Below are 21,823 nucleotides of genomic sequence, written 5' to 3'. Positions count from 1 at the left end.
GTACCTCTAACTCAAAATAGGAAAAGAATTACAAACATATCATAAAAACCATGTACATGTGGAAAATTAATAGTTGACTAGTATTCTTCACCTGTGGTTATGTCAATACCAACAAAGCGTATGTGGCAAAACATTGATTTTCATGTTTATCAAGCCTTATTTGTCAGTATAATTATTGATTTCGGGGGGGGGGGGGGACAATTTTTCAGTATTGGTTTTCTGACAATGGAACAAAACTCTAGCTCTTGACAGGAGTCAAGAAGGGTTTTTGTGTAGCACAGAGTGGTGTACGAAGACCCATAGGTACTGTAGGAAGGGGTGAGCTTGATGGGAATACATGGCAGGCAGTTTATATGGCAGGAGGATGTATCCCTGCTTGGATTATTTGTAGTGCAGCGTAAACTACTTGTAAGTTATTACAGGCAATGCTCTCCCAATTTTCAGGTGCACGGTACGTGATAAAGTATCAATCTGCCGCGCATCGGGTTTTATCGACAGCACATCTAATTATCACCTGTCTTCCTTGTACGGCGGCTTGGAAAATGCATGTTACGTTGGCGGTGCAAGGGGGGGGGGGGGAGGGAGGGGGGTTAATTTTCATCCACTGCGTTTCTTGCTGTCATGGTTCTGATGAGCTTTGCAGACTTCCCCGTCCGCTGACATTCTCGGCTAATTTGTGCATCATCGGCCGCATGGGTTTTCAATCTGGCAGCGTGGCGAAATAGCGAGGCAATCTGGCGTGTGCCGCGGCTGCGTAACTCATTGCGCCCTCGCACGCAATGATGAAAAAGCGTGTGCCGAGTAATATTGCCAAAAAACAGGAGAACTGCGGAAAGGGAGGGGGGGAGAAAACAGAATGCTCCACAGAGAAACAAGAAACTGGAGCAATGCTTATTAGTGTTAGAGTGCCTCCCAAAAAAAAAAATGAAAAAAGATGTTTCCATGGTGATGGGAGGGAAAAAAAGTCTCTTGAGAGTTCATTTTAAGGGAAGCATGATATAAATGTGTGCCTAAAATAACAGTTGCTACTGAGTGCATGTTTATGTATACCTATAAACGTATTTTAAAGTCAGTTCCTACTGTACATGTAGGAGATGTTCTTGATATATTTGTATAAACTGATTCTGATGTAATGTATCTTGTATTTGCATATCAATTAGTACAATGTATTTCCCGCCTCATGCCAGTATTGATATTTGGGTAGAGATGGAAAATGTTTTTCTTACCTTTGCCTGAGTCTGGTCAAATTATCGAAGTGATGATCCCCAAAGAATATCATACTGGGTATTCATTTTCAAGATATTGTCTCATGTCCAAACAGGAATCTTAAAATAGGTCAGATTGAAGCACATGAAAATGTTTGTTCCGAACGAGTAATTTTGTTTTCATATATGAAGCTCAATCTAATAGCATGATGTTTGTTCTACGATTTGATTTTTTTTTTTTTGTATTGTAAGGGGGGGGGGGGAGAAGAGAGGGGGGCTTTCACATTAGGAATAACAGATTTCCAAATAAATCAAAAGAGGGACTGTGTAATGTTTACTTTTTTTGTGGGGGGGGGGGGGGAATAAAATCAGGAGTAATGTACTGTGTATCACATTGCAAAAGTCTTAGGCAGAAGCTATTGGTTTTTAGGATCTCCTCCAAAATGTTACATACTTGCAGGCCACGATTGTACATGGTTCAGGAAGATGTTCTTGTGTGTAAAGTTTGATTGGTAGTTATAAATCTGATAGTTATTTGATAAGATTCATATCATGTACAGTATGTACACATTATGTGTGAATCATTAAGAGCAATTTGTCTGGCTTCTCTCTCCTGTTTTCCATCAGTCATTAAACCTTTCTGGGTCTGAATGACTAATTATTGTAATCTGAATAATTAAGAACAAGTGAGAGCAATATCATTTCCATTGACATTTATTCATTATTCGCCAACCGATTTTGATTGATTATTTTTTCATAGCATTTTTCTCCATTATGAGACCAATGATTGATCCCATTTTGCACCAACTGTATGAAGTTATTGTACCAAATTAATTCATTATACATCAGTTGTCTGCAGTTATAGAAGAAAATTAATTTTGATAGTGTTGACCAATTATAATCTCAGTTACAGAGCATTTAAAGAATGTCTTAGTATGGTCATGTATCATGTATGCCAATAATGCTTGGTCCGTCAGATACCTCGTAGATCTTCTTCTTCAAGATGCTCAATGTTTGATGTTGTATACGTAATGTGTATTTTTTTTTTTTTTTTTTACTGCTGTAAGGGAAATGCATTATGCAAGGGTGTTGATGCCAACAAAATCATCCATCAAATACAGATTTTGAAAAAAAGAACAACAACAACATCTTGTTGTGATGAAATTGTACATATGCCGTACCTATAAAAAAAAAGTACCCTTGCCCTTTACATGCATTATGTTTGTAGCTGTCAATAAAATTATATGGTTATTCTCCCAGGGGGACCTTCAATGATTTAGTGACATTTGATATTAGAATCGCTGTGCATCATCCCTCAATACTGAATATCTTTGAGCTGGAGTGACAGCCACCTTCGATTGCACTTTCTTTAGAGTCTGGAAAATATCCTCGTTTTTGCTGCAGTGATATTGTTGTGTGTCTCCGGGTATACTTTCTAGTCAGTCTACAAGAAGAAAAGCAACCAACTGCACATTACTGAGAAGATGATCTTATAATGACTTTTGTACGTTCTAGCATCAAATTCTCTTATGATTTCAAAAGAAGATCTGCAGTTGTGTGATGACTTTAATATCTGAAATATAAGCTGAAATAACATTTCTTTTTGATAGGGATAAGTATGAAGTTTGATGAATATGTGATGAAGATCTGTTGACACATACAATGTATATTGGCATACCGGTACATACACATTATGCATAATATATACACTGTTTTTGTGAATATATTCTTTATTTGAATTTCATTAAATGTCAGGCTCATTTTCACATTCATTTTTCATTCAATGGAAATAAGCTGCTGTATTCTGCGCACTTCTGCTGCTGTATCACATAACAAATACGTACACACACACAAGCTGTGACATTTTCAACAAAGCAAACTCGCTTTCTCACGCACACAGACATACACAGGCACAGACAGACAGACAGACGCACAGACACACAAGCCAGTTAACAAACATTCCAGCAGACAAAGAAACTGGTGGCATCACCTAGTAAGAGTAATCGCAGCATTTTAAATCTAACATGCCATGTATTAAGTAACCCAAAGGGGGCGTTCTAGTCAGAGATCAAGATACCTGTTCCACCACTCTGACCACACTCACCACAAAAAGAGTCTCATTTCATGCCAGAAATCACTCCTCGGTCTGTAATGTGATGATACAATCAGTAAATGTTTGACACTCATACCACAACTCCCCCTATTTAGTTGTTTTGTTTTGTTTTTGTTGTACCTTCATCAGAAGTCTGTATGCCTCCACAGTCAGGCCGACTGCCACCAACGTGGTGATCATCATCGACAGGGGATCCTCCATCAGCCCTGTTTCCCTGGAGATTGCCCAGAAGGCTGCCAAGATTGCACTCGGCGCCCTCTCACGGAAGGACAAGGTATCGTTTGTTCCCTATACGCTAGTTAATCATTAACCAACCCGAAGTGCTTGGATAGCTAATTAGTGGTCAAGATTTCCAGGGAGTCGCTCCCCTTCATAGGCATTTTAATACCTGTAGATTAATTAACCCATTGAAGACCAGTCTCGGCAGATGTCTATGGGAAATGTGTGTCATAGCAAAATCATCTTGTCTTCTACGAGTTAGGGAATTTGTGATGAACCAGGTGGAGTTTATTTTCATGCGAAATTTGCCCCCTTATTTTTGTGACCAGCCATTGAAACGAAGGTTGATGTCTGTATTGTTTATACAGTATGTCTGCCTGCATCTACAATGTAGGATTTTACATTTCGGAAAATGACCAGGGAAATAAACAGAAGTAGCTTCCGGCAACTTCATTTGAATTTTCATCGACAAAAACCTTCTTTCTACATTATGCATACAGAATTGTATTTGCCAAGTGTCCTTGATGCTGCAGAGGGCTTCATGGAGATTTCAATATCTCTTTCATGCCCGGATAAGAGAAGTCTTTAAAGGGATGTTATAATTTTGGTTGAGATTTGGGATTCGTATTTTAACTTTTTGCAAGATAATCAGAAACTACTTTTATATGAAATATTAAAGAGCATATAATTCTAAGAGGTATTCAAAGTTTATCTTAATGAAAATTGGTTTGAAATGGCTGAGACATCCAAAAATAAAGAAAAACAAAGTGGTTCTTATAAAAGGTGGGTCCCACCTTGTATTAGGACCACTTTGTTTTCTGTCTATCTCAGCCATTTCAAAACTAACTGAATTTTCATCATATAAACTTTAAATACCTGATAGAATTTTATGCTCTGAAATGTTTCATAAGTGGTTTCTAATTATTTCGCAAAAAAAGTTGGAAACCTGAAGCCCAATCTCAACCAAAACTATACCATCCCTTTAAAGACATTTGATCAGAGAGCATGCAATGTAGATGATGAAATGTTGAGTACTTTTTCATTTTGCAATTCTAAATTTTTGTAGGGGTGTATTTTCATCACAGCAATCTACGGATATTTCTGTGCTTTGTCAATGGTTTAATGTGTATGAAGTATCTAGGCTTCATATTTCTTGCTCTTCTTCAAATATCATTGCGCTGTGATCTTTTTGCATTTGAAAAGTTATATTTTTACTGATGAAAATAACTCTCCCCTCCCAAAAATAACTCTCCCCTCCCAAAAAACAAAACCAAAGGTCGCTGTCCTGAGCATGGGATCCGATGTGCACGTCAGTCAGCCCGGCAGTTGCTATGACAACAGCCTGGCACCAGCATCGGCGAAAGTCAAAGAGCATCTGATCACGTTTATTAACGGCATCAAGGCGATCGACGGTAAGTTGATGGATTCTGTTCCTCCATTCTTTTTTTTTTAAAAATTTGCTTCTAACCCATCTCCTGCTCAATATGTAACGTCTGTAAGGAGCTGTACAATATGTAGAAGGAAGAGGCTAGGACTTCATTGGGCTTGCTTGTGTGCGGTCTTTTCTGGCTGTGCTGTTGTTTGTCGTTTGGTTTACCACAACTTGTTATGCTGCGTTCTCGTGGGAAGCTGATGCATTGTTGACTTTGCGTGTGGTTGTGTTGTGCATAATCTGTTTGTGAGGGTATGAACAGGCTACACTTGTGTTTTTATTGTTGGTTAGTGCTTTAGCAATCTGAAGTTATATAGTACTGTTATGATTACATTGTAGGCCCTGCTTGTGAAATCATTTGATTAAACACAGTTTGTAATAACCTCATCTAGTGTGACCAGAGTTTTGTTTTCTGTTTTCTTCAGTGGTATGGATCTGAAAATGAATGGATGCTGGATTTACTTGTTCCAAAGCTTTTGTGGACTCCTATTTGAGAATATGATTGTGTAGTTTGAGGTAGTGGTTATATTATTTATTCCTTCATCGTTATGATTGATTATGATGATGAGGATTATGATGATGATGATGATTATAATCATCCTTTTTTCTGCTCCTACTGCTACTACTACTTTACTACTACCACCACTACTACTGCATTGTTATTTAATTCTCCCTTGCAGGTCCATCCAACCACACAGCAGCATTGGGAATAGCCTTTGAGCTTATACAGAGGTCAACCTCCCCACAGCAGTCTAATGGCTCCAAACCAGGTAGGGTCCACATTGTATGTATACAATGTGGAGACAGATACCCTGTGCTTTTTGACGTGCAGTAAAATAATCGCTGAGTTGATGCACAATTGCTCAGTCCCACACATGTAAAGTCCATGCTATTAATCTTGTATTTCAGACTATTGTGTGTTATCCGCTCTAGCAACAGGAATCATCCCCCGAGTTAATGTACAATTGCCTAGTCCCACACATATTAGCTTTTGTTGTTAATCTTGACTTGTGCGTTATCCTCTCTCGTGACAGACTCGGTAATCCTCTACATCAGCACCGGCCACGCCAGCAATCAGCAAGAGGTCCGGTCAGTCATCAACCTTGCCATCTCCGAGAACAGGCGACTCAACAACCGTGTCGTCATCATGACCTACCCCCTGGTGGAACGTGAGTTTGTGATGCTGTTTTAAAACCATTCCGACCATCATTCGGTCTTCTAGATTTATCCTCTTGTCTGAAACCTTGTTATTTTCAAATAATTCAATTCAAATCTCACTTTCTTTTTTTAACAAAACATAATGAGATATACACTGTATGTACACTACACTTAAAAAAAAATGGAAATAATGCATTTTGAAAATGAAGAGAGTATACAACAATAGCAAAACATTGCAAGAAATCATCGAAGTAAACAATATGTAACAGTATACATGTTTTCCATGTTGTGTATTCATTTCATCTGTTATTGTTGCTGTTGAAATTTAGAAATTGTGCATGACAATGACAGTGAACGACTGTGGAGAAGAACTATGGATGCCACATAGTGCTCAAGCAACCAGTCAGATGTCAGGTAGTATAAGGATGTTATTTTCACTTGTCATTGCATCCACTACAGAAGGAAGGACTGAATTGGAAGAGCTGTCTTTCTTACGAGACCTGGCGGAGCAGGACAATGGAACATACAGGGCTGCAGCGGCAGGTCCTCAGCAGGCACCAGTTCCGGTAGGAAAAGAATTTTTTTCACAGTGCTTTGGTCATTGTGTAGCAGTGAAAATGCTGGGAGCAGTGACGCACAGTGTGGGTTGGAAAAGAAATCTCACACAAGTTGTGATCAGTAACAATGTAGGAAGTAATTGATATCAGCAGTATTGCAGACACAATCGTGAGTTGGAAAAGAAATCTGACATGTGCTGTGGCAAATGTATCACTAGCATCAATGCTATGCCACAAGGAAGATTTTATTGAAAAAAAAATTGGCATTCACGTGGTCATTTGTAGCATTTGTTATCTCTCTTGTGTTAGCAGTGGATATCTTGTTGACATTTGACATTTATAGGCTTATTTTGTTTGTTATGTCTGAATAAAATGATAAGAAGACAGGTATTCTCACATGCTTAGCTAATCCTTGCACATTCTCCTTTTTCTATGATTCTACAGATGGGAGTCATGACAGTGCTGAACCCAATCAGCCACATCCCGTCAACCATGGGCACCTTCTACACCGTGTTGCCACGGCAACCAAGCCAGGCACCTGTCTCCTTCTCCCTGCCGTACATGGATTCCACAGGGACAGGTAAATGCCCGCAGACACTGCCTGCGCTCTCCTTCATTCATTTATGCACAACAGCGAATGTCCATGAAATCTTCATGGATGGCATCTCCGAGGCATTGCGAATAAGTCTCAAGGAATATTTGCTTGTGATGTACAAATGTACATATAGAATGAGCTGTTTCTGACCTCGTATCAGTGGCACAGCACATTTCTTGTGTCCGATGTTCTGCGACCATATGAAAGATGAACAGTTTTTCTCCCATCTCAATATTTGGAGTAGTGCATCGTGATAGCTTAGTTTTATATTTGTATTACATTTGTATGTCTGCTCCATAAATACTGCACTGAGACACTGGAAAGACTTTGTGTTTAAAAGAAAAGATGACCTGCATAATTAAGTACATTATGAAATTGACATATTGTTTCCACTGCTACATTTCCATCAGGACATTGTATGTAGTAAGCTTGTTCTGTTTCTTAACTCTGTCTTGTGTAAAATTATGGACACATGTATGTTTCCCTTTCCCTGATTTCAATGAATTCTCACCTTATAACATAAAAAAATTGCTCTTGAAAGCTTTCTAAATAATGTTAAAGCTCTGCATGACAAACTTTGTTTACCCAAGCAAGAAAACCACTGCGTGTACCTTACAGGAAACACCTATACAATGAGCATACATCAATTATTAGAAACTACCATTATGTGATGTGTATAGAGTTTATTGTCCATATGGAAGTATTGTGGGAAAGGAAATGATGAAGTAATCGTGAATGCTGTTGCATATCCTAATCTGTCGTGACACAGGTTTGATCATGAGTCTGACGCGGCCGTGCTACGCCAACGACCAAGTGTTCGGCATCGTGGGACTGGACATCAACATGGCGGATATTTTGGAGGATGTGACCTATTTTGAGGAAGGCGACCAGTCCTATGCATTCATGATTGACGACCAGGGTAAGACCAGAGGGGAATAGAAATAGACGTCGCCATTGTCGTGAATTTGCAGTGTAAAAGATGAGACATATAATAGTTAGATATCGATCGGAAAGTATTTGATCCATATTGTTTGTGAGGGTGATAAGGGGCAATTCAATGCATGTACAGGTAGACACAGTTTCATGTACTGTAAAGGTGGTTATTTTCACACAAGTAGTTTTTTACGTGCTCGGCTGGTTAAGATGAATTTCGCATGTTTTTAATTCCGCGGAATCAAGTTAGTTATTAGTGGAACATATAACGTGCAAAGAAATTTGCATGTTTTTATTTTCACTCTGGTTTCTGGTTGTGCGAAATACATGAATATTTCCACTTTTACAGTTTAGCAGTCACAGTTATCATGATTTACCGATATTTGTGTAGATTGACAAAAGCTGCAAAGAAATATAAGAGTAGCAAAATTGCTTATTTCACTTGTAATGTATTTCTTACTTTATGTCATGCTATATCTCAGAAATACATTGTGGAAACATTTTAGAAAAATTGACATAGATTATAGAGAGTGTGTGTATAGTGTACATCTCACTGGTATACTTTACGACAAACCATGATATATTATATCTCAGAAATTCTTTTGGGATACACACTGGTATTTCAGAAATTGACACAGATGGTAGGGAGAATGTGAATTGTGTATTTATCTCTCCTTGTGACTCCGCCAAGTGTTTTTATATTGCTCTGCTCTTCAGGTCTGACCATCATGCATCCTTCCCTGCCCAAGCCGTCTCTGGTTGTCGAGCAACCCATCTTCACCAGCATCAGACACTTTGAGCAGTCTGTGGGCTTTGACAAGCTTCAAGAGATTGTTCTCAGGTAAAAAAGAAAAGAAAAAGAAAAAGAAAGAAAGAGTGGGTCGATCACCCTTTAATAGTGCATTCACACAGTATTGCAATAATCACATGTAAATGATATGAACCATGGCAATTTATTTTGTCATATGTGTAGTTTAACGTACTTTGTCGTGAGTAATGCAAACTTGATCAGAACATATTACATATGATGTTTATGGTCTACCAGTATATATTACAGACTTGATATTCTTAAAATAGGAAAGAATAAACAAGTTCAGACATTATGGTGTGTATAATTTGCTGTGATATTCGCAACAAAAACAAAAAACAAAAAACAAAACAAAACAAGAACAAAAAACAATCTTTTGTTTTTATGATATTTTGATAACATGATGATGCCCAAGGCAAGGTTGACTTGTTTTGATGTATTACCATACAAATTTCATGTTTTAATTATCGTGCAGGGAAAAGTCTGGGAGTGATGTTCTGCGAGTCTCTATGAATGAGACAATAGAAGCCAGGTACTCCTGGAAACATGTAAGTAGATGAGGTCATTTTTTTTTTTCCAGCCCCAGCTTTGTTTTCATGGCATGTTTCAAATAGGGCAGTATATGAATATCAATCTTATTGTTTCCTGTAATACTAGATGTCATAGATATGATTTTTGCATGAGACACAGCTTAGGGTCTACGAGAAGATATTCTGTATATAAAATATATATATATGAAGAGTTTGTTTGCAAAAACCGATAAGTCCATTTTTGAAGATTTTGAAGTACGGTCTCTGTCATAAAGTACAAAATAATACCTTTTAAGTGATATATTGGTCACTACATATAAAGGTACATTTTTGAAGTTATGGTCAAAAGAAGCAAAAATGTTCTTATTATTCTCTTTATTTTTTTCGACCTTTAATCGCAAATATCTCCATTTGGCAAATATGGACTTATCGGTTTTTGCGAACAAACTCTTCATATATAAATATATATATATATATATTTTTTTTTTTTTTTTGTAGTGCATGTGTGTCAGGTTTGTGACCTCCTTACATTCTGTACAGGAAATTTAAACAAACTCTTCTGAATAGTACAAGGGTAGCATTGAAATGTAGTGTTGAACTTTGACCTCGGTAAAGCTGGTAAAGAAAGTAATACATGCACTTAACTCTGCAGGTAAAGGCCTGTAGAGAATGAAACATTCTCTGTAAAATTTAGAATTTGCTACAAATGCATTGAGAATGGTCTCCCGATTGTTTTAACAGCATAGGGGAAGAATGGAATGAGCCAATACATATGCGAATCAGGTGCATATGAATGTGATGTAAAGGAGGTATTAGAAGCTTTAGTCACACCATACGTGTATCTTCTGCTGCTTACTAATGTTGACTACAAAAAGGAGCGAATTCAGTTTTATGATGGGGTGATGATATTTTTCTGTGTGTCTGTGTTTGTGTGTTTTTATTGGAGATTGCATTATTGCCAATTCTAAAACTGTGTGTCAAAATCCTCTGATCTTTCATGTGCATGTTTGTATGAGTTTGACCGTAGACATTATTAGAAAATTGCCATTTTGATTTGACCTGCTACAAATGTTGGTATTCACAGGTTGATGGAACTCCATTCACAGTGGTTGCAGTTGTACTGACAGAAATAAAGGACATTTTAAATCTAAGACACACAAAAGGTAAGTCCATTTGGGTTATATTCCAAAATATCCACCCGTAGAAGAGTACAAAGCAATATCATTGTATTCTTAAATTGTCTTAAAGGGATCGTACAGTTTTGGTTGAGACATAATTTCAGGTTTGTAACATTTTTTGGTGAGATAATGAGAAACCTCTTATGAAATATGAAAGAGCATGTAATTCTATGAGGAATTCAACGTTTATTTGATGAAAATTGGTTTTGAAATGGCTGAGATATAATATCCAAAAAAGAGCAATTCTAATAAAGTGTAGGACCCACACTTTATTACGATCGCTTTGTTTTACTTTGTTTTTGGATGTTTCATTCATTCCAAACCAAATTTTCATCAAATAGAATTTGAATTCCTCTTAAAATGGTATGCTCTGTATTATATCATAAGTGTTTTCTTATTACGTGTATCTCGCAAAAAGTTAAAAGCCCAATTCTCATCTCCACCAATACTGTACTATCCCTTTAATGAACAAACAATATATGCACTTTATCAATTAAAGCTGGCCCTGCATAGATGTCAGTCAGCTTCATAAAGTATTTTTGTTTCCATTGCTTATTTCTTGGTTTGACAATACAAGGTGTAACAGCAACAACAGCAACAAATCAGTGTATACCTGAACATATGAGAATGTGAGAGCTGAGTTTAAATGATACAGTAATATATATATCTTTGTATACCTTATACACATGTACATGCATATGGTATACCTCAGTAGCCAGTAGTTTTCAATAAGTATTTAATTGGACAGGGAAGTGACATGAACAATTTTTGGGCATAGTACATGTATATTCTAGGGTGAATATAATTTTAGTTTCTGGAATCTGATTCTGTAAGTTGAGTTGATAGTGTTTACTTTGTCATATTTTCAAAGCAATCAGCTACACTGAAAATGTTTACACATACTGCTCAGCATATCAACGCTCTTTCTTGTGAGGTATGTTATCACACTGGTAATATTTGATAATCTACAAAAATACTGGTCAATGATTGGTCATAATGCAGTCATGTGACTATTGCAGCGAGGTTGAAATCACTTTATTGCAAGCAGTGACGTCACGTCAAATGATACCCTTTAAGAATTTTGCTGCTGATGGGGCTGGATTGAAATGACTAGTCATATGTAGACCATATGATATAACAAATATTGCCTTGTCTGCCATTGTAATATATACTTGACAGTCCCTTTTTGCTTATATTCTCCCCTTGAGGCAATATATTGAAATCCCTTGTGGAAAATATAACTCCTGTGAGGGTGTCAAGTGTCATATTGCATTTAAAAAAAAAAGCCAATATCTGTATGATAGTGTGAGGAGGGGACAGGAGATTAGGAATAGAGGTTGCGATGGGGGGGGGGGGGGGGTGTGGCAGGGGAGATGGGGAAAGACGTCGTGATAGGGATGTCTTTGTTGTGCATGTGAAAGACATGACGAAGCTTGATGAGTTTGGAATTGAAACATGTGATATTTCTTCCCCTGCAGTCTCATCCGGTGAGAGCCTGATGTACCACCGCCTGGACCTCCTGCCTTCCAGCGTCATGTGTATGCACCTCAAGCAGCTAGCCACTCTAGGTGAGGGAGAAAGTAGGGGGGCCAGGGGGCAGGGTGTCCCACCCTAATGAATGAGATCTCAGTCTCCCCTTGTTTTGTTTATGTTTCGCTAACTCCATGTTGTGGGGTGAGAATGAGAAGGTTGTTAAGGTGCCTCGACCACTATGTCTTTATTGGCAACTTAACGCCCTTCTCATTCTCACGCGATGATGTAAAGAGGTTAATTCAAATGTGATACAAATGGCAAGATTCGTTATATTACATTGTTATGATATTGGGTTAAGTCATCAGAATTAGGGTTTAGGCATTTGCGCTGATTCTGTAAGGATGAAATGTGTTTTATTTGTATTTAAAACAAGTACATGTATTTTCCACAGATGAAAACTTATTGTTTATATGACAGTGCTACCATTCTTTTGGATACCTGCTCCACGAGGATGTTCCTTGCAAACATAAGTGACAGAAACAACAATCACTTCAAACTTTCTTTTTGTACCTTCCTTGGTTGGGCATTTGAGCAATCAGTCTCTTAACAATCTAAAGTGACATATAGTTATAATGAAAGCCAATGCCATAAAAGTAACAGATGATTAAAAGTCTGAAGGAATGTACACATCCGTATTTGCAGTAGATAAACAAGGCATTTCTTTTTTGGTTCCATCATTCATCTCACACTTTTGATTCATTGGCTTGTTTTCTGTCATCTTCCAAAGATCCACATCAAATGATTTTGAATTTGCTGTGTATCTTTCAGAGGAATACCATTGAGAGAATTGTGGAAATGTGGCTAAAATTCAAACAGAGTGATCTACATGTAGGTAGCGCTGCAGAATGGGGTAGAAAATTGTGTGCACATACTTCATGAGTGCTTGTGTTTTATGTTTTAGCAGCACATCTCACACTCTCAATCCTACTTTAACCCTTTGTGAGCTTTGAGTGCCGGTTAGCCCAGAAAACTCCATAGCCTTGTGTGCACTGTCCGAAGTCCCTGGCACAAAAAGGGTTAATGACAAATCAACATTTCAATTCATTCATTCTTGTACGTACAGATGGGAGCAGTCTGCTGCTCTCGGCCAGTAGCTTCGCCTCGCCATACGAGCACCTGAGCCAGGAGGAGACCAAGTTGGTGGTCCAGGCCTACATGGCTTACCTCAGCGACAACACGCGACTCATCGCCAACCCAGGCCTGAAGGTATAGTGTGTCACCATCATCGTCCTTCTAGTGGTGGTGATGGTGGTGATGGTAGTGGTAGTGATGGTGTTGGTGGTAGTGGTAGAAGGTGGAAGTGGTAGAAGGTGGTAGTGGTAGAAGGTGGTAGTGATGTAGGTAGTGGTAGGAGGTGGTGATGATAGTATTTGTAGAAGGTGGTAGTGGTAGAAGGTAATGGTGACGGTGGCGGTGGTGGTTATGGTGGTAATAGAAGTTGGTGATGATAGTGGTAGTGGTAGAAGGTGGTGGTGATGGTGGTGGTAGAAGTGGTAGTGATAGTGCTCGTAGTCCTTGAAGTTAGCAGAGTTTTGAATTTTTTTCTCACAAATGTACAATAATAATATATTTTGCATATTTTTTTGCCACTGTAATTACACATATGTTGCTATTTATCTCATTGCCATCGTCGTTGTTGCTGCTACATTTTTAATTCATTCCTATTGAATTCGCATGATGTCATGATATTTATGAAAGTTTCATCTGTCTTCTCTCTCCCTTCAGTCAACCATAAAAAATGATGTTGCAGTCACGCGACAAATCGAGAAGACGTGGATGAAGCAGATTCTGAACAGCGACAACACCGAATACATCGTCCGGAGGTGAGGAAAACTGGAGGATTCTTTGTATCAAATGATTAATGATGGGATAAAAGTTGGGCACTGCCTCACAAAGTTTGCATGCTGTCATAGTCTCCCTATCAATCAACAGCGCTGCCTAAAGGTGGATTAAAAGCGCCTTACAGTACATCGCAGTTCTGTATTAGTACATGGTCATTGCTAACTTTACATGGTCAGTTGTAGTTCTGTGTAGTACATGGTAATTGCTAGGAATGTATCGAACAGCTGCTTGTACTTATAGCTGTATATTGCCTGCCGAATCCTGCCTGCTACAAGTGTCTGCTCAACTGTAATTTACTGTATGAGTGAATTTGAATTGTTTTTAAAATAGAGAAAATGTTACCTTGGCAGATATTGTTTAGGAACGCATTAAAAACACCCAAATGCAGCAGTCGTTGAAGGACAAAGTTCTTTCATTCAAAGTTTTGCTTCGATCTCATGAACAGATTTACTTATCTCAACTTTCAGCTTGAATGCAGAGCCTAGCATTTTTCTAACCAAGTCTATGTACCGTAGATGTCCATTTGCCATTTGTTGTTTCTTAAAACCTCAAGTCTGCTAAAACTTATTATGCATCAGTGTGTCAAGAACACCCATTATGATCACTTTTCTTGATGAACATAATATATGCATCTTCCATTGTTCAATTTTGAATGGCAGGTATGTTGCAACCACCAGTGGAGCTGTCTGGATGTATCCAGGGACGCTGATGTCAAAGACCTTTGACCCTGCCAGGCGACCTTGGTATGTACACTTTACCATGTTAAAGGGAAAATTGAATGGATTCATGTCTGCTACATATTTCATGGTGAAAAAAAAAATCTTAAGATGTGGTTGTGCCCCTTGCATATTCATAGCATATCAAATAGAAGTTACAATATACAATGCACATGTACATGGGTGAGAAATTCTATTCGATTCATGTACATATTTTTGTGTGTATTCAATGTTTTGGTATTGATTCACAGGCTAGCTGTTTTGTAGATAGTGATGATACACGCACAAATTTATCACAGTCATGTATATCATGCTTTGCTATCTATGTCTTATTTTGTAGTTGTAAGTTAGGTACAGGAATCCTTGTTCTCGATGTGAAGAGTGTATGCACACATCAAGTCTATGCATGACACTGCCAAAGCTTCAAATATTGGCACAAAGTCTGGACAACAGTCAGTGATGGTTAAAAACGCTTTCCCAACCCCCAGGTACAAGAGGGCACTGGACAACCCGGGCAAGATCACTCTCTCCTCTCCCTACCTGGACGCTGGTGGCGCTGGTTACATTGTAACGCTCAGTCGTGTCATCTTTGAGGGAAGGTGAGTGTTCAAAACAAGATGAAACACAATAAAGAGATGCCATGCATGGGGTATGATGGGTTGTGGATACTGAAATTTGTCTAGTAACTTTTGTGTGTTTTTATAGAGCTTCAAAGGAGTTGCAGTTTAGGATCATCACAACAAGTAACAAATGTATGTTGTGCTGCACAGCTATTTGCATTCACAGCAAATGATGTGATCTGTTTTAAAGATCCGATTTCAGTGAAGGAACTGAATTATTGATGTTGCCAGTCCTTTTACTTGAAACAAAATCCGTAAAGATTAATTTGATACTTGCAAGTAAAATTTGGAGTGTTTGTTATTAGATCAGTCGCTGTTTTGCAAAAATAACGTCTACTTTTCATTTTGCCATGTATCTGAAATACATGAGTCAAGGCAGAGTGCGTTTTGGACTGTTCAAAAGCAGAAGAAGGAGATGTTTACTAATGCCTGACCAAGTAACATGCATTACTTGTTTTCTGAGATAGTGGTCATGAATTAAATTCTGTTGTAGCCACTTTTGCAAGATTCCAAGGCCAGCTCCAGCTCCAAGCTAACTGAACCACACACACAAACAATTGCAATGGATGCAAAATACATGGACAGTGCAACTGAGTGCAGACTGGCAGTTGTTAGTAGTGCTGTCATTTAATAGCATACCAACACCCGGTGAAAAGTGAATTTGGGAATTTAGACAAATACATTGTATTGGTTGCATGTAAGCTTTCAGTCAATCATTTGAAAAGGGTTCATATTACCATTTTATTTATGGCATTAACCCCTGATTGTATGTTTTTCATGTTCTTGGTTGTCCTCCAGATCGAATGGCTACCACACGGAAACTGACCACGTTGTGGCTGTCATGGGGATTGACATCACCCTGCCGTACTTCTACCAGCTCTTGACCGACACCCTGCCGGTCTGTACAGAAAAGCACATCAGGTATGTGATACCAGCGATAGAAATACTTGAAATCTCACCCTTTGCATTATAATCCACTGTGATGTGAAAGCTTTCAACTCTGGCAAAACAAAAAAAATTATTGAATGAATGGTTGAAAAAGTTTTCTAAAGATTTCCCGTATAACATCAAAAATTCAGGTACAAGTATTTGCTGATGACCTTTCATAATACTTGACACAATATGCAAGATCTTTGTCATCCTTCAATTGTCTAGTCTATGGGAAACTTGCCTCTCAAGGTGTTTTGCTTGAGAGCGTGTACCTTGGGAGTTTGTGTGGTTCATTATGGATCTCACAATGCTTACATACCACACATTTTATGGTGTGTAAAATCACTAAGGAACTGCAGCAATACTCACTGAAATCTATCATGTTGCGAAGAAGGCAAACTCATCAAGCCAGCTTTCAAACTTGCTAGGGCCCTGAATTTGATTGCTTCTTTCTTTATTAGTAACAACCCTCTGTTACCAATAACCAAAGATGTCAGAATATCTCATTTGACGCCAGATTTAAAAAAAGTTTGAACCCGGATATATAGGTAAGAGCTGAGGTGCAAGTTTACACTAATACAGCAAACCTGTCTTAGTGACCACCTGTCTTTAGCGGACACCTGGCGTTTGCGACCACTAGAATTAATTCCCTCAGAGAGAAAAAGCATGTTAAACAATCTGTCTATAGCGGCCACCTGTCTATAACATCCACTATTTTTAAATTGTCTCCTGTGGATGACCTCTATAGACAGGCTTGACTGTATGTACATGCCACCCATATGTTGATGTGATGCCAATCATCTAGTTATTACAATTCAAACCTGAAACAGCAGAGTTGCACAACTACAACAAGATACATTTCCCTTTTGTCAAAAGAGCTAGTCAAATTGATAGACCAGTGTTTTTACATCACATCCTCCATGATTTTCTTGCCTCTGTATTCCTCAGATGCTTTGTAATGGATGAGAGGGGATACCTGGTTGCCCATCCATACTTTGTGGAACCTCTGGGCAGAGGACCAATGGAGAAGCAGCACATCACCCATCAGGTTAGTTTGAGTCTCTTGAATTTCATTTAATTATGTTAACTCCACCTATGGTGAACATTACAAATTTGAACACGCTCAGAATAAACCCACATATGCATACCTGTGAATGCAGTGGTGTGGATGAAAGCCTGATATGCATTAACTCATATAGAGTACCAAAATGTTATGTCATAGCCATTCACTACCACAGAAATTGGTTCTAAACAACCTCATCACCTGGCCCGAGTGTTTATGCAAGCACCTGGTTCCAACCCAAGCTATACCAAAAGACTGAGACATCATCACCTTGGTACTCTTTTCAACACCAGGCAATAAATACATTGTAATGTGACCACAGAATGTCCATTGTATGATGTCAGAAAAACAAGTAAAATTTCCCAGGCATTGCACACATATCTTGAAATTTTTGATGGGCTGATACTTTTTTTGGTTTCTTAGGTCTACTTACAGCTTGTTTTTTTACCAGCTGGACATTATAAGTAGACTTCTGTACAAAGTTGTTTTTTTTTTCTTCATTTCTTCTCTTTCAGGAAATACTCATCTCCAATGATGTGCTCTACCATGACGAGTTTGTGCAGAAGTTGCGCTGCAACCGCTTCGGCAACCGGACGGTGCAGCGCTACTACTCCTTCAACACCAGCTACCAGGGCGTGGTCGCCAACAAGTTCCACAGCGAGCACTGCATCCAGTACAAGATGATGCCCATCCCCTTCAGCAACACCTTTGTGGGTGTGGTCAATGAAACCTGCGAGTTTATAACAGCCTTCTGTCCGTGCAGCATGGTGAGTGGCGGTAGCCTTCCCTCCAGTGATATTGCTTTCTCACAGCTGATAGTGGGCAATTTGGGGGTTTAAAAGTGCATGGAGCTGGGATCAAGAGGGCGCCGTTGGAAACCGTGATGATAGCTGCCATCTTATATAGTCTTCCTTGACAACAGGATAGACTGCTTTGGATCGAGATCTTATAAGTGGTCTTTCTTGTATTTGTTTTTAAACAGTAGTAATAGAAGACATTTGATTTTTTTCTCTTTCCTTTCTTCAGTTGTTATCTATGAGGAAATGATTTACCTGTGTTCTGGTTCTTTGATCATGTTTTGGTGATACTTTTTTTTTTTCTCCAGACTGACCGGCTGTGTCTGAATTGTCACCGGATGGAGCAGGAGGAGTGTGAGTGTCCATGCGAGTGCGGTCTTGAGCTTGACCCTTGCACCGGGGACATTATGAACCTCGATGATGATGGGTAAGATATCTCTCTCTCTTCTCTCCCCCTCTCTCCCCCTCTATCTCTATCTCTCTGTCTGCCCGTCTCTCTCTCTCTACCGATGACACGACATTTGCTCCTGCCAGAATTGCTCTGGTCTTATTTTCTCCAAGGACTTATGGTTTGGGTTAGGGTTGTGATAGGGTTTTAGGTTTAGTGTGATGTGAAGATTAGGATTAGGGTTAGGGTTGTGTTTGTGGGTAGAATTTATGTTTCGCTTATTGGCGCACAGATATTTCATGGGAGCAATTGTGGCAGGAGCAAATGTCATGGAGCCTTCTCTACCATATGAAGTGCCTTTTTTGAAATGTGCTATTTTGAGTTCCTTTTTTCAACCCTTTTCCAACAATTCCATTTTCCTTCTGTAACATTCTTCCATCCCAGTAATGTCACTTATGCCTACATCCCCACAATACCTTCTTAATCTTTTTTAATTTCTCTTTACTCTCAGTCTTTCTTCTTCATGTTCAGATGATTCTCCCCTCACTAGGTCTTCATTAAGATGAGGGTCTCCCCGGTCTCATCTGCTAAACCCCTTTGCACCAGCTCCTGCTGTATCTTTAAATTTCATTTGTCCCCATAATCCTCATTAACATTCTCGCCTCCTAAACCGTAGCTCACAAATCTTCTCTTCTAGATGACTTGTGTCTGTTGTATTTCTATCGCAAAACCCTTTATGACGAATAGACAGAACACTTAAGAATCATATTTCTTCGTATCACCGTCTGCCATTTTGTCAGGAATCCAAGCTGCCCAGGGATGGAGGAGGACACCAGCCTCCCGGCCGTGGACGAGTCCATCGTGGCTGACCTACCGCAGTGTTACGACTTCCAGTGTGATCAGAGAGCCACCATGGGGTCAGTTTGGCTTCTACTTTAAAACTTTTGAACCTCTTTTGTTTTGCCTCAGTGGGACAGGTGCATTGGTGCTTGTGTGATGGGATGTCAATCCTCTTTCGGAATTAATAATAATAATAATAATAATACATACAATTTCTATAGCGCCGTTCTCCACTTTGATTAAATGCTCAAGGCGCTTTACAATTGTACATCAAAGCAAACAGATTGAAAATACAAGTACATCACAGTAATAGAAGAAGGATGAAGAAGCAGAAAAAAAAAAAAGACATGAAAGTCTGTCTTCAAAAGACACTGGTCTTCAAAATGCACTGCTAAACAGATAGGATTTAAATTAAATCCTCAAAATGTCTGTAACATTGTATATAAGCCTTGTTGGTGGGACTGAAAGTGTTAACATGTGATGTTGAGTATATTGTGCCAAAGAAATATACAATGTATCAATATTTAACGGCTGAAAGGGGAGACCATATGATACATCTCAACTCAAAAGTTCAGAGTTTGTAATACTTATCAAAACAGGAACAAATATTTTAATTTTGTTTGTACCTGAGTGTTTGATAGGATATTGGATACAAAGAATTTTGATAAAATTCACAATGTTTGTGAAGAGGAGTTTAGGCAGGTTATGTCACATTTTGGCAGCATATTGCCTGATTGAAATACTCTTGCAGTTTATTCCCATGACCACTGTCTGAAGAATTTTCTTGTCTTTTTTTGCTTTCCATGTAGTTTTCTTTGTCTCTGCAAATTTACTCTGCATCAAATGAGCAGTTTGTATGTCCTAACACATGTCTCAAATGTGATATTTGAAGTAGATGTAACAAATAGTAGTAGTTTAAAGATAATAAAAAGTTTTGGTACCTCAAAAGCTTCCCTGAATTTCCTTGTCTTAGTTTGTGTTTCGGGTTAAAGTACGTTGTCTGTGAGAATTACTCGCCCCAAAGTGCTCTCATGTCTTAGTAATCATGCAATAATGGTTTCGTACCAGAGCCGACGCTGACCAGCGTCGATAAATATTGTACGAAACCACTGACTGCGACCAGCAGCGTGCAGCCCATTGTACGCATAGCTAACTGCGACCAGCAGCCCCATACGCAGAGCGTAATGGGGCTTCGCATTGTAGCATTCAGGATCATGACAGATTTAGTATCGCGGGTAAATATCAACTTAAAATCCAAAAATTTCTTTGATTTGAAGACTTACCAATTAAGTTGAAGTATTGAAAACAGGCTTCGAACAACGTTTGGTTCTGCCAATAGTCCCTTTCTGTTCGAATTGATGACTGAATGTGACTCGGTCGAGAGGACCTTGGGAGAGCTACATACACTGGATACTATGGCCAGCGCATGCGCACACAAACATCTTATCCGTTCATGGATTTGAAATTTGTGTGCGGGCTGCATATGATGTGTTCGCAGGCACTGGCTGTAGTATTCAGTGTACTGTATGTAGCTCTCCTAAGGTCCTGTCGACCGAGTCACATTCAGTCATCAATTCGAACAGAAAGGGACTATAGGCAGAACCAAACGTTGCCCGAAGCCTGTTTTCAATACTTCAACTTAATTGGTAAGTCTTCAATTGAAGAATTTATGGGATTTGAAGTTGACATTTACCCTGCGATACTAAATCTGTCATGATCCTGAATGCTACAATGCGAAGCCCGATTACGCTATGCGTATGGGACTGCTGGTCGCTATGCGTATGGGGCTGCTGGTCGCAGTTAATTGCATGATTACTAAGACATGAGAGCACTTTGGGGCGAGTAAGTCTCACAGTGTTAGTTATATGAAAGGTACTTTAACCTGAAACACAAACTAAGGCAAGGAAATTCAAGGACACTTTTGAGGTACCAAAACTTTTTATTATCTTTAAGGCTTTGTAAGTTTAGCTGAGTTTATTGTTACTAGAGATTCATCTGCTCTTTCCCCCCATTGACTTACAGGACATGCCGTGGAGTACTAGACTGTGAGTGGTGTGAGTATAACCAAGATGGCAGCACGCTGCTCAAGGATCCATACTGTGCCACTCAGCGAGAGTGCTTTGGAGGAGTGCTGGGTGCTCCCACTCCATACCAGGACCAAATTGGTAAGTTATGAGAATGTATCAAGTGGCCTATATAAATACCAGTTGGATGAATATTGGTCATTATGCCAACATGCGACTAATGAAGCGAGGAACACTCGGAAGTTTTATCTCCATGATGGTGAAAGGGATGCTTAAAGTTTAGGGTAGTGAGTTTTACTGGTAATGCCGAAAATGCAACAGTTGAAGTGCCTGTCTGAAGAA

At 39.0% G+C, this 21,823-nt stretch overlaps 1 protein-coding gene across 1 annotated transcript in view; it reads left to right on the top strand.

Annotated features, from left to right (window-relative positions):
• Window positions 1–21,823, top strand: part of LOC139715521 (VWFA and cache domain-containing protein 1-like) — an 83,456-nt gene that overhangs the window by 58,866 nt on the left and 2,767 nt on the right. The window contains exons 6-26 of the mRNA XM_071627088.1: window positions 3,448–3,592; window positions 4,814–4,949; window positions 5,650–5,739; window positions 6,004–6,138; window positions 6,587–6,693; window positions 7,129–7,264; window positions 8,049–8,198; window positions 8,930–9,053; window positions 9,496–9,568; window positions 10,635–10,713; window positions 12,207–12,296; window positions 13,325–13,467; window positions 13,987–14,084; window positions 14,763–14,846; window positions 15,308–15,418; window positions 16,238–16,360; window positions 17,318–17,417; window positions 17,948–18,199; window positions 18,538–18,656; window positions 19,418–19,534; window positions 21,480–21,622. Coding sequence (XP_071483189.1) covers window positions 3,448–3,592; window positions 4,814–4,949; window positions 5,650–5,739; window positions 6,004–6,138; window positions 6,587–6,693; window positions 7,129–7,264; window positions 8,049–8,198; window positions 8,930–9,053; window positions 9,496–9,568; window positions 10,635–10,713; window positions 12,207–12,296; window positions 13,325–13,467; window positions 13,987–14,084; window positions 14,763–14,846; window positions 15,308–15,418; window positions 16,238–16,360; window positions 17,318–17,417; window positions 17,948–18,199; window positions 18,538–18,656; window positions 19,418–19,534; window positions 21,480–21,622 — 2,555 coding nt within the window. The remainder of the gene's footprint in view (window positions 1–3,447; window positions 3,593–4,813; window positions 4,950–5,649; window positions 5,740–6,003; window positions 6,139–6,586; window positions 6,694–7,128; window positions 7,265–8,048; window positions 8,199–8,929; window positions 9,054–9,495; window positions 9,569–10,634; window positions 10,714–12,206; window positions 12,297–13,324; window positions 13,468–13,986; window positions 14,085–14,762; window positions 14,847–15,307; window positions 15,419–16,237; window positions 16,361–17,317; window positions 17,418–17,947; window positions 18,200–18,537; window positions 18,657–19,417; window positions 19,535–21,479; window positions 21,623–21,823) is intronic.

This window comes from Diadema antillarum, unplaced genomic scaffold (genome assembly GCF_040938485.1).
Source record: "Diadema antillarum isolate AM-2024a unplaced genomic scaffold, OU_Dant_1.0 scf00000049, whole genome shotgun sequence".
Lineage (NCBI taxonomy): Eukaryota > Metazoa > Echinodermata > Echinoidea > Diadematoida > Diadematidae > Diadema > Diadema antillarum.
Note: the sequence above shows the minus strand (reverse complement) of the source record. Positions and strands in the feature narration are given on the sequence as shown.